The 13,771-nt window shown below is 39.9% G+C and overlaps 1 protein-coding gene across 1 annotated transcript in view; it reads left to right on the top strand.

The window, feature by feature from the left end:
* LOC129765402 (WW domain-containing adapter protein with coiled-coil homolog) overlaps positions 1-12,833 on the top strand; it is a 32,500-nt gene extending 19,667 nt beyond the window's left edge. Inside the window, exons 3-11 of the mRNA XM_055765702.1 lie at positions 1,444-1,552; positions 1,623-1,802; positions 1,868-2,297; positions 2,359-2,570; positions 2,628-3,294; positions 3,378-3,616; positions 3,673-3,848; positions 3,913-4,040; positions 11,554-12,833. Coding sequence (XP_055621677.1) covers positions 1,444-1,552; positions 1,623-1,802; positions 1,868-2,297; positions 2,359-2,570; positions 2,628-3,294; positions 3,378-3,616; positions 3,673-3,848; positions 3,913-4,040; positions 11,554-11,635 — 2,223 coding nt within the window. The 3' untranslated portion in view covers positions 11,636-12,833. The remainder of the gene's footprint in view (positions 1-1,443; positions 1,553-1,622; positions 1,803-1,867; positions 2,298-2,358; positions 2,571-2,627; positions 3,295-3,377; positions 3,617-3,672; positions 3,849-3,912; positions 4,041-11,553) is intronic.
* Positions 12,834-13,771: the final 938 nt, after the last annotated feature.

The following is a 13,771-nucleotide window of genomic DNA, read 5'->3' as shown; positions in this document are numbered from 1 at the left end:
CGTTGGACAGAACATATTGCAAAAATGCCAGAAACTATCCTGCAAAAACGGTGTTCATCAGGGATCCGACTGGTACGAGTTCACCAGGAGCGAAGAAAGCAATCGAGTTAATTGGGGAAACGTTGTGAATCATGCCATATTGTGAAGCGAGTGTCCAGGGTTTGCCTTAATTGTTCTGAATGGTTACAACCTCAGCTTCCGATCGTAGGTGCCACTACGACGCGTCCTCTTATCCATCCGAACAACAGTTGTACGTTCACGGAAATGTTTGAGCACATCAAACACTGTCGATTTGACCACCATTTGACACCAGATTTTTAATCTGGGTGTCCAAAATAAAATCTCTTCTATCGTTTTCCACCCTGCAAAGCTTTTTCAGAACAAAACGGATCAACGTGAAATTTTAACCATCGAAAGATACAGGTTTTCCAAACAATTCTATATCAAAAAGTTTCAGATACGCCTGCTGATACCGCTGCTAGAAAATAAACAGGATTCTAACTGAATCAACGCGTGACCGGAATAAAGCACCGCAGTAAACAACTGCAACTTGTGTTTTTTAATGTTATAATTACCTAAATTTCTGCATTTGAATCTTTAAGTAGATAATGAAACAATCAAATCAGTAATAAAATTAGAATAATATTGGTTCTTAGCATTATAACTCCTCGAATTCGACATCTAATTATTCCACATACTCAGCATTTACTCATACCGTTGGTATAAGTCATTCCACCATCTTTATGCGATTGATTGTGATATCGGTAAATCATGCTGCCTAATTTACTAACTTTGCAGATTGTCTCTACAAATTCAATTAATTGAGAAACACGAACCTGCTGTTCTTATCATATTCAGGGAAAACTATCATAGACTCACAACAAATCCAGACCATCTTTTCCAGATATTTCACTAAATTTCTTCCAAACCTATTTGATTTTATCCGATTATAACTGAAACTACCGACGGAGAAGTTTTGACTATTATCGGAAATGTAAATACTAACGCTACAGACAGAACAACCTGCGAAGCTATGCGAACAAATGTTCATTGAAACGATTGATTGTCCGTATAAGCGTTTTCCAAATGGAAAAAAAATATGTTTTAATCCGCAAAATCTCCTAGCCCCTCTTTTTGCCGATAATATCATTCAACTGGACAGATTATGTTATTGAAATTTTGCATGGAAAGGCTTGTAGGCAAAAACACAACAAAATTGCGTTTTTCCAACACTAATCGTGTTGGTGATTACGTCTCCTATGCAAACATCGTTGCCTTTCGTTGCATATCAAAATCGAATATAAGAATACTCTCGTTATGCAAAACTTGTATATATCAATCAAAAAAATGATCACTAAACCAAACTTATCTATAGGTATCCCTTTTCGGGAAATCTTGTCGATGCATCTGGTTTACTTAATATAATTATTTTTTTATTCACAGAACTCCAAATACAGCTCATCCAAGAGGGATTATGAAAGGGAGAACAGTCGTACGACCAGCTACGGACGCGATAGGGATAATTCTCCGGCCGGGAGCTCTCTAAATAATGGTAACACTTCCATACTGCCACTGGGTAGAAATGTTTTGGAATTTCATCCACACTTTTTAACTAATCCTAGGCAATTACAAATCGATTTCACCGGACCTGGATTCTCCCAGAGATCGCGATCGGGAACGGGATCGAGATCGCGACCGCGATAGAGACCGAGACCGGGGCGGTGGAGATCGCTATCAGTATGGTATGAGCAAAATGAGGGATAAGGACCGGGATCGGGATTACAAGAAGGATAAATATTCAGGTAATGTTCAAGATATGACTTATAGCTGTAGTCTGTCCTGTAAGCTGAAGAATAAATTATCACAGATTCACTTCGTTCACCAAAGGAGAAACGTAGTCGTACCGATCGAGAATCGGACCACCGATCGAATCATGACCGGCGACTGAAGCTATCTGTATCGGAGAAACGCGGAGGTTCTAGCTCAAATTCAGATGACCGCGAACGGGACCGAGAGCGTGAACGGAATGAACGAGAGCGCGAAAGGGAACGCGATCGAGATCGTTTGCGAGATCGTGACCGTGATCGAGGTGGCGGAGGAAGTGGCAGTGGCGGTGGCAGTAGTGGTAGCGGTGGCGGAGGTGGAGGCGGAGGAAGTGGAGGGGTGGGTAGTGATCGCGTCAATCGAGTTGGGGATTGGAGTGAACATGTTAGTTCGTCTGGGAAAAAGTATTACTATAACTGCAAAACCGAAGTTTCCCAATGGGAAAAGCCGAGGGAATGGGTCGACAAAGAAAGGTAAGCGTAAGGAACCGCTCAAAGGATTGTTAACGAAAACGCCAATATTATTCTCTGTTAGTTGTAGGATTATATCAAAGGATCAACATCGTGAATACCGATCGAGTAAAGATCGAGATCGTGACCGGGATCGTAGCGATCGCGATCGAGACGATCGATATTCGTCGTCTGCTAATAGTCGATCAATGTCTTATGGTAAGCATTCCAGCAGTAAAAGCAGTAACTCGAGAATACGATGGCCGGCACATGAATCGCACCGAAGGAGGCATGATGGTGAGAGCGTTTTGACAAATACCGATCGACTGTTTTCTTACTTACTTTCATTTATAGAAAATCAAGAATTGGAAAACAGCCCAGGTGATTCAACGCCGACATCGGAGGCCAATTATTCGCACTCCAGTACACCGACCAATCAACAGAGTCACGGCATTAACAATAGTATTGGTACTAACAATGATGGCGTTGGAGGCGGCACGGGACTGATGGCGAATCAGTTACCTCGGCTGCTCTCAAACCCGGCGGCAACGCAGAGCGGTATAGCCATGCCGCCCCATTCGCAACATCAATCGCAAATACAATCCTCATCTAACTATCAGACGATATCCGCGTCATCTCCATCCATTCTTCAACAACAACATATGACTGGCGCCAGCGGTGACATGATGCTTAGCTCGAACACTCCTGGTCCACCAGGCTCCCAACATCATCATCATCATCAGCAACAACAGCAAAATCAACAGCAACAACAGTTGGGTCAATCTCCACATTCGTCAAACACGTCTGGTTCAGGCTCCAACGTATCTTCGTCTCTAGCTGGACTGCCAAAAATACTATCGCAGATCACAGGCAATAAAACGATAGAACATAATGAGCTAAATCCACAGAAAGCCCTACAGACGATCAACAACGCACTGATGATGCAATCGCGTCAGCAAAACCCAAACGGGACTGCGTGCGGATCGTCGGTTGACGGCAGCGGGAACGCCAATACTTTGAGGTAGGTAATTGTATTTTCGGCTTGTTTGAACAATCCTTTGAATTGAACTTTTTCATCATATCACTCTAAATTCCACCATTCAGGGAACACGCGCAGAATTCGCCTCTGTACAATGTTTCAAATCTGTCGCACCCCTCAACGCCGATGTCCTCCGGAGGCAGCGGACTGCATAATCACAGCAATCATCAGTCCAATAATTTGAACTCATCGAGTTCCGCAGCAAATCTTAGTGGTGGCAGCAATAGTAGCCAGCTACTCAGTGGTGACGGTCCGCCAACTCCTACACAAGAGATGGATCTCGTGTTACCCGATCATCGGAAGAGTGAGTGTTATTTCATGCGCTCGTTTGTTAATGCGTTAATTTGTATTATTTTCCAGCGGATGGTACGAACACGACTACAACAAGTGCCGTGAGCAGTCTGCAGGGAGTGATGACCTCATCGCAGAGTGGTCGATCACAGGGACCGAATCTGACGCCTAGTTTAGCAAAATACTTCCGAGCCGATTTAATATCCCACGTGACGGGATGGCCATCGGAAATACTAGAGAAAACGGTAAGAAGTCGTACATGTGGGCCAGTTCGACTGTTAGCTGTAATAACTGCTTTTTCATTTCCAGATTCAGAAACTTTCTGAAGAAGCACACATTCTAGGCGATCTACAGTGCAGCAAAGTATCGGCAGATTTAAAATGTGCTAGGAGTTTAGTTAGAATTACAGAAATCACTGCGACACTGCAAGAACAGAAGTAAGTATAAGTTGAGGTACATTTCATAACACATTCAAGTGAGCTTCGGTTTTGTTTTTCAACAGCAGTATTTTATACGTTTTTTTCGTTCCATTCAAAAAACGCAACGAGATTTCCAGTTGAAAAGTATACGATTGATCTACTTTAACCTTCATGACTAAATTGTGGAAAGCGCACGTGACCGATATTATTGAATCACACATCAAAACCCTTATTTTGCATAAAATACATGTGACAGACATATAATACCTTCACTCCTCAGCAAACTATCTGATCCTAGAGATCCTATTCTCTATTTCTCTTGTCATGTGGTCCCCTTCAGCTCTAAATTATTGATTCTTAACTCTAACACGTATTCTTCCATGCTTTTCGTGTACAATTTGTCCCAAGTAGTCGTCGTTTTTATGAAAAACGTTTGTGAAAAACCAACGCATGAAGATGGGATATACATCATTTTAAAGCTTCATAGAAGCATTTGAGTATAACATCTCAAAACTTGAAGCTTGATATCTTTTTGTGTTTAGGTGTAGTGGATAACAATACTGGAATGGAAAAAAATCGTTTTCCGTTTTTTATCCGTTTTTTAAGATTTTGCAGATTAACACTTTGACGTCCACACGGTTCGTAAAAAAAAATGCGCTTAGCGCCGGCAGCGCTAACTCGGATTACTTGGCTTGTCGCCGCCCGTTCATGACTTTATCGGGAAATTAGAAATAATAAATCTAATAAATCGTTAGTTTTCATAAGGTCTAAGTTGCGAAGATATACATACGTAAATATTACAAACCTGTCCATATTCCCTTCACTATATGTCCATGCGTGTAATCATCGAAAAAATTTGTTTAGTAAAAACATTGAAAAATATTCGGCCGATTAATTCGAAAAACAGTATATTGAAATGCAAGAAACGGATTTTAAGTCTGGAAAAATATGAGTTTCGAAAGATATAATTCAAGTTCTTCTTAATATGTCCGTTTTTCCCCACCTCTCCTACTTATAAAAAACATAAAACTTGATAGCGTGTGTAAGTTTTTGTTACCTAAACAAAACGCCAACAGAATGCAAACGATAACAAAGTGGTGTCGCCGGCCACTGAGATACTATGCGCACGTAACCACTGTGGTGTCGCCGGTAGTCAGGCGCTAGTTTTCGTGCGTAACCACTGTGGTGTCGCCGGACGTCAAAGTGTTAATACAGTGTTATTAACCAAGTTAATAGTGAATCCAATTAACCTTATCAATCAGCATTCATTTGATTCTAATAACGCTCCTGTAGGCCATTTACTACAGAGAAAAGTTTTGCATCCCTTTTTCTAATGAATACTTTTTCAGTCATGCGATTATTCCCAAATCAGAAGGCAATTTTGAAAATTCCAATAAATTCTGTACAAGATTCATTATTTATAATTCATTATTCGACAATTTTTGCCTAATTTTCGATTTTTCTATAGTCGATTCTCTTAATTGACTTTCTCTTACGATAACCATGGCCTTCCAGACAGATTTTGTGCCACATAATTTCAATATGCAGAGCACATCAACCCATTATTTGTATTCAAGATTGAAAAACTAAAAAGTTCAGGGATGATAATCTGAGAGAGGGTACACTTAATTAACTACAAATCAAAAAAGAATTAGCAAGCATTACATGTTCCGGTAATGATTTACCTTCTGTTAATGATAAATTATTGTATCCAGCCGGATACCGGATATTGACCGGATAGGCAGGTTACCGAATATCCGGTTCATCTCTAGATTAGACTGTTGTTATGTGCTTCCCGGTTGTAATTTAACTGCCTGCTCCTTGTTGCTAGGCCTCTCTGCTAGGTGACAGGTGAATCAGGCTTGAGGCGTGAGGGTTGTGATGCAGTTTTCGGTTCTCTTCAGGAACTGAACAAAAGATATTAACCCATTCACCTAAGTATCAACAGAGTTGTCCAAACAAATATGATTCGGTCGGACACGCATAATGCTATTTCACAACACTACTGAGCGTTGAAAAGCGCCCTATGATATGCAATTGCACAGCGTGAAAACATGAGGTACAACCATAATAGCATAACAACCATAACATAACAACGTACAACCATAATAGGAACATAGCGGCTCAGCCTTCCAGCTTTGCAGCGATTTCGTACAACCATAATAGGAACAAGGCAGCTTTCAATAATGCGATAATTGGCACGTAGATGTAAAATTGTACCAATTATGGTAATACAAAAATACATGTTTATTTCAATAAAATCGTATGATTTGGTCGAATCAAAACATCAAGAAGGTTGTAATGTATGCGTCTACACTTTATTTGCATCAAAACAGCCACTTCACAGTATAAAAATCTCATTATTTTCACCGCATATTCCTTAGCAAAATGCTAAGAAGCAAGTATTAATGGGACACACTATTTACAAACTAAATTTTTCAACAAAAGAACAATGTTTCGCACGGAATCAAGTACCAAAATCGACAAAGAAGCGATTTCTGATGTTTAAAAATCATATTAGAGCCTTTAAAAATAAGATGTTTTCTAAACTAATAAAAAACTTATTCGTATTACCATAATAGTTACTATTGCGATGATAGGTACTTCTACCCTATTTGAATGTATTCGACATTCACGTATGACTTTGGATGCTGTCTGTCGTTCTATTGATGAGCAGGGTTACCATATCTACAGAATAATCCATATTTATACAGATTGTTCAGACTTTCTGAAACCATGAATTTGTAGATACAGATTACAGATTTTTTTGGTTTTCATACAGATTTACAGATTTTTCATAATATTGGATTGATTAGTTGTGGCTGATCTCAATTAATATGCGAGTCATTTCATTATTTATATGTAGCGTGTTCTATCTTTCGCATGTATCATAAAATAATTAGTTTGGCGTCTTTTACGTTTTCTCTTTCTGTTTGTTCTGTATGTGAACAATGCTCTTACATCTAGATAGCGCCGCAATACATTGAGTTTTCCATTAATCCTTTCCTCAGGCATGGATGAAAGCTTTTGTTTATACTGAGTACCGTTATCTGTTATTCATAGTAGCACCGTTTTGGTGCTACAATGTTTAATGTTTCTTGAGGCAAGATCGACAAAGGTGTGCTTCAGACCCACAGAGCTCGTCCCCGCTCGGAAGTTGATCCTGATGGTATTATCCACTCGGACCACCGGTAACCTCCAGTTGTTGGTCCCAAACCAAAGCTGTTTAGCTATCGGTGGAAGGTTGGAGTGTGTCACCAGCTGCAAGATTTCGTTCGTTTAAAACAGTCAAGTGCGTCTCCTTACCTCCGCTGATTTTAGCGAGGAAGCTCGCTGTTCTGGAGACTATCACCGCGTCCACGAAAATGTCAAACAGAGGTTCCCCTATTTTAGGGCATACCGAGGCTGCTGGCGTTGATGATAGCAGGCCAGAGATAATCCGTAGTGCATGGTTGTAAATCGGTGATAGAGTTTTTAGGAGTTTATCTCTGGCTAGGCATGTCAATTCGAGACCGTAGGTGAGGCGGCTGTTGATGATGACTTTGGCTTTGCCACCCGTAAACGAATCGTTCGGTTATCACTCCGGTGCGATTTGGAGATGGTATTCAAGAGGCTTAAGCGGGGGGCACAGCACTTCTTCACCTCGTCGAAATGGTGCTGGAAGTTCAGGTTGCAGTCGACCCCCACTCCAAGGATTATCAACGTTCTACAGTGTGGAATGCGGTCGTTGTAGATGTGGACTCCCGAATTGCAACCTTAGTATTTGCGACTGCATACCACCATGTGACCACTCTTTTGCGCCGAAAGTCGAAAACCTCGTTCGACAACCCATTTACCGATAGCATTGGTAGCTGACTGGATCTCGATGCGTGATTCCCTGTGCGTGTTCCACACCACTACCAAAAGGATGTCGTCCGCATACGTGGGATACGTGAGGCTGACGACTAAGACGGAACCTTGAAGTACATCAGTTTCTTCACGAAGGCGCCTGGAGCTGGTGTTCCTAACTTTTACCTCAAAGGTCCGGTTTGTCTCCAGATGCTGTCGATTCTTCCTGGCTTCAGCTACCACCTCTTCAAGGGAAGCAAAATATGTAGTTGTGCCCATCCCCGGTCGAAAGGTAAATTTTCGGCAGTCCAACTTCCTGTTTTCGGTCAAGTAGGTGACGAGCCGTCGGTTAGCCATCCTCGCTAGGGTCTTGGACGTACAGGAGGTCAAGGGTATTGGCCGGTATCCTTTTACGGAGGGGGGATCACAATACTATGCCTCCATTCCGCTGGGAAGTCGTGCTTCACCCAGAGGTCATTAAAGATGTCGAGGAGAGTGGTTTGACCTAACGGGGACAGCTGCTTGATCATCTTATAATCGATGTGATCGGGACTAGTGGACTCCCCTATGGTGGAGCGATCGTTCGGAACCACGAATCGAACGACTGAGTTCGTGTCCGCTTTTTGCCGTCGGATGAACTCGGAATCGTATCCCGAAATCGAGGACAGTTCAGCGAAATATTCCCCTAGCATGTTCGCGATGTCGACTGGATTGATGTAAGTCGTGCCATTCGCTTGCAGAATAGAGTTTTGGAATATTCTTTTCCAATTCAGCGCGTTCACACGGCTCCATAGGTCCGCAGAGGACCCCTGTTTGGAAGGTCGAAAAAATAATTAATGTTCGTGATTTTTTTTCGAGTGTTAGGAATAAAGTGAAGTGTTCGGGTAATGTGGTTATTGTTTAAGGTATATTTGAAGATGTATTTTCCATTTTTTGAGTGCGCGAATAATGATTATTACACTGTTGACTGCGTAGATGTTGTCTGAAGATAGGTACTTACTGGTGGTATCGTTTTCGAAGCAACGGAATGTCGCAGAACGAATTCCAATGAATATTTTGAAGCTTTAGGCAATACCTAAAGCGTTACATAGGAGTTTTTGAAAATTCGAAAAATTGCCAAAATGGCCACTTTTGTTAAAAATGAATTATTTTTCATGAAAAATAGCTGTTTAGAAGCTTATAAAACATCGAAAAAATTAGATATCAAAAAACGACTATGTAACGCTTTAGATATTTTTTCAGTCAAATCGGTCGAGTAGATCCTGAGATATCGATACCACCAGCTGAAAAACATGGTTTCGAGAAAAACGCGTTTAAAAATTCGTACAGCAATACTATATCCCTTGAGGTGACTTCATACTGTTGGCTGTAACTTTACAACGAAATTACATATCGAAAAATCCTGTTCAGACAACATTTCTGAGGGCATAAATTTCTCAAAAATGCAATGAAAATAAATTCGATTTTTTCGATTTTCCAGACCGGATCCCCCCTTAACCTAACAATGTATTTGAATATGATGTTTTTATATTGAAATATTTTGTCGCTTGAGTCACTTATGTGATTATTCAAATAATATGAGACATTTATGCAATCAGTAGTTCTGATACTTATGAACAATCTGTTCCATCACACCAAAATGTTACAATAGCTAAATTCTGTTGTTATGATTTTTGTCCACATTCCTATACATTCAACGCACTGTGCGTTATATATGCAGCTTCCTATCCTTAGTGCCGACACAGTCGATTTAGCCAATTTCAACTACTTCGCGATTTGTGAACCTGGCGGAATTCAGGATTGGATGTCCAAGATTAATTTTCGGCTCGCGGTTTCCATCAAGTATAACTCTTTTGAAATAAATTGAATCGTGACGAATGCTAGCCATTGTCACTAGGAACACTGCATTAAAATTAAAGGTGCGTCCAGGTATTGAACGTTTCGAGCTTTAGTGGTCCAAACAGATGGACCCTCCGTTCGAGATGGTGTGTGTGCAAAGGATGGTTCGTGCATTGTTTAGGTGCCCAACAAACCGATAGCAAACAAAAAAGCAAATAATCGCTTGATACCAGGACCTAGTAACATTATCAAACCATAACTGGTGATAAACTGCCATGTCCATTGCACTTGAATCGTTCCTCTTAGTACAACTTGGATGATAAAAAGGCACGCGAAGGCTGGGTATAAACCCCAGAAAGTGTAAACGGTAGTAAATGAGTCCCACGTACTAACTTTGGTAGCAAACGGATTGTCTATACTGATGAGTCTGTCACCGATGACTCCTCAGCCATTAGGATACAGGATGAGTAAAACTAGCATTCGAGTTCCTGATCATTTTAGCATGTTCTCTTGTGAAGCCCTCGCCATTAAGATGGCATTAGATGTTAATAGCACTGTGATTTTTTCAGACTCGACAAGTGTCCTCTCTGTTGGAACTTGGGTCATACCGGGACTCCAGGGAACGAGGAAGCCGAACGGCTCATTAAGGGCGAACAGGTACTCCTTGTAGAGACCCCATTAGAAGAGCGAATCATTCTTCGTTGCCTCGCCTAGGAGGTTGACAGGAATATGAACAAATGAACAAATAATTCTCTCAATTCTTCGTATTGGACATAAGTGGCTGACTCATAACTTACTTGCAAAAGAGAAGAGCCCTCTAGCTGTTGCGACACCCTCCTACAATAGGCATATTATCACGATATGTTTGCGAAGTGTTGTCCTTAATGTAGTCTCACAAAACGGCACACGGAAAGAAAGAGACACTCGATTCATTCAAAGAGATTGTTCTAATTCAGTATATTTAGCACTGTAATCAACCGGTTTGATATGATGGCGGATAGCCTAGATGGTGGGGTTTTGGATCGGTGAAATACTGTCAACCTGGAGGAAGATTTCATTCTTCCACTTGAGGAAAATTCCATCTAGACTGAAGACGACGATATTGAGTGAGAATCGGGGTCGCATGTCAACATGGACAGCCGTTGGTTCCACGTGACAAATTTTCTACGGCTTTCCAAAGAGTTATGGGCCGGCAAGGAAACGAGCGAAGAAACCGAGGAAGAGTTGATTATCAATAGCGATAGCGTCGATCAAGCACAGAAACGTGGTCTACGATCACTGTGTTCTCTATAGCTGCCATCACCTTAAGCGTTACGAAACGGTGGAAGTGTACTTTAAACAAAAGCGGAGCTTAAGACGGCGAAAGTAATGCTGTGGCTGTAGGCTCAAGAAGAGTATTATCTTCTGGAGATCACATTGGTTGCAAAAACGAAAGGACAACCGGAGATATAACCTGGAGTGATATCGAAGACAAGTTCAACTAACAAGCAGTGACCATTTATGAACGAAGATGACAGCCGGCGCTAACGAAGCCGTTTAGGTAACGTCGAATGGATATCGTATGGAAAAATATCCAGTGGTTTTGCCGCGTCTACGCCGCCTAACTTTAATTCTTCTCGATCTGTTATCGTTATGTTCGTCACTCAAATCGGTAGACAGTGGTAAACAGACTGCGAAAAAAACTTCACACTTCACTTCACGATCGGACGGCAAAGTGTAAATTAAACTGGTAAATGTTAAAGACCCATTTGTGTGCAATTTCTCCTGATTAGTTGGAGTTTGAATGAAGACTCAAAAAAATTATATAACTAAAATGATCGTAAACAGCACAATACTTTCAAACCTTTCCTTGGTCTATTTTCAGGATTATGTATTTACGGCAACAAATTCGTAGACTGGAGGAGCTAAAATCGCAAAACTCTTTTATGTCGTCTGATGATCTATAGCGCTATTGAATAGAAAGATAAATTTATATAAAAATAATAAAAAGCCCAACAAAAAAAAAACTAAACAAAATTTAACTTTCTTTTACGAGGAAGATAAACAGGTAGTAGTAAAGTCCTGCCTGGTTTTTGGATGCATGTTATACACTGCAATACAAAATACAACTAAACTACAAAAACATGAAAAGAGAACAGGACAGGCATCAATGTATGGATAAAAAAGGGAAAAAGAAGACTAAGTGGAGTTCAACATTAAGGGAATGAAAAGAATGAAACTAAATCAATACATATACTAATACATAAACACACATGATTGGAACTTTCGGGAATAGACAATGGCAGGAAATAAAACAAATACGGATCCTGGAGAACGAATTATTTTTAAACTATTGGTACTGTTTTGTTTTTACCAGAAATTACACAAAAGTTTCCTTTGTGGAACGTGAGAAAACAGAATGTTTTTTTTCGTACTGTTAAAAAGAAAAAACGTCAAAAATTATAGACGGCGTTTCCTCAGTTCTGTAATATATTGATGCTAGGTGTGAACGGCTTCAAAAAAAACTGAGTCTCATGGATAAAGAGAGTTCTTCCGCAAATGATTTAGGAAAAAAAGGACATGCAACAAAACAAGTTGGAAACTGATACGTTAGAAGCACTTTATAGAGAGAACAATGGAGAGAAGAAAAATGCTAAAAAGTAGTCTAATATTCATGTATATTTCATTAAAATATAAGTTACTACTAAGAGTGAAGCGTAAAATCAATTAAAATAAAGTATAATGAAGACAAGGAAACGAACAACATTTTCAGAGCAGCAAAGAGCACTGACGACCGTCAACCCGTCATTCGTGTTTAAGCAAATAAAACACACCCACTACTTTCCGGAATCAAGACGAAATTATGCACAACCTAAAATTTACATACATACAGATACAATGATATCGGGAAATTGACATAATAAGACATAACAACATAACAAAAAATACTAAAAAATAGTCTCACTAATAAAAAAAGCCACCACTTCTAACGCGATGAAGGGAACTTTATAGCGGAAGACAGAAATGCAGTAAAATATGGATCATCTCTTTGGTATAACATAACAACAACAACAAAAGTGAAAATATGTCAGTCATAGGGAAAATAGTGAAGTTTAGTAATATCAAATAATACTACAAAAATATATTTAAATCAAAAGTACAAAATGGTAGTAGGCTTTTGAGTAAAAGCAAATGTATAGAGAAAGCAATTCGGGTAATATAAGCCGTTACATGAGTATATTTAAATAAGAGGACGATCTTTCACAACTGATGCACAACACATTTTGGTGGATTATGCAAGCTTAGTTATAATACACTAGCGGATTCATGGCGCACTTGGTTGATTGTCTAGTATTTTTGGTAAACAAGTAATGAAAGGAAGAACGTGTGTTCCTTGTGTTTCTTTTTCTTGCTCAACCAGTCTGGCTATGATTGTGCTGGGCTTGGGAAGAAAAATAGAATCCTTGTGGGTAGCAAGAGCGTAATAGTATTATATGTTACGCATTAGTATTGATTTTTAACAACATTTGATGTTGGTTTATCCAGTCGAAAATCTGATCATGGTTTTCCATTTTTTTGAATGCTCTTGTTCAGCGCACCTTCGTCAAACCAGGTATTCAAATGTTTCCAAACATATGAATAAAATAGTCTTTTTTATGATTTACAGCAGTTTTATAGGTTTTTTACGGATTCACATGTTTTAAAGGATTGTGAAGTCAACCTTCTATTGGAGTCAATGGCCCGTCGTTTGAGCTAACTTTTAATCAACCACAGATGATTATTTGTTACACATTCACACCTTTCCGGGATCATAACACTTACAAATATTGTAAACATCATGCTTGCACACCATTTGTATCACTTTTATATATCTAAATCTTGAGTGGCTTAGAATGAAAGGGGTGTAAGTGATTTGATCGATTTTTCTCCATCGACTCTCTCTTTGGGTCATAACTTAGCTGCAAATACATTCCCAGCTGTATTTACCAATGTGGAAAATAGGTCGGAACCTCATCTATCGGATTCTATAGCAAACATAAATTGGAAAGTTTTTGCAGTTGAGTTATTTGGCCTGATTCTGCGTGGCGTGTGAGGTGAGATGA

This window comes from Toxorhynchites rutilus, chromosome 2, assembly GCF_029784135.1.
Source record: "Toxorhynchites rutilus septentrionalis strain SRP chromosome 2, ASM2978413v1, whole genome shotgun sequence".
NCBI classification, from domain to species: Eukaryota; Metazoa; Arthropoda; class Insecta; order Diptera; family Culicidae; genus Toxorhynchites; species Toxorhynchites rutilus.
This window is presented reverse-complemented; position numbering and strand designations above follow the sequence as displayed.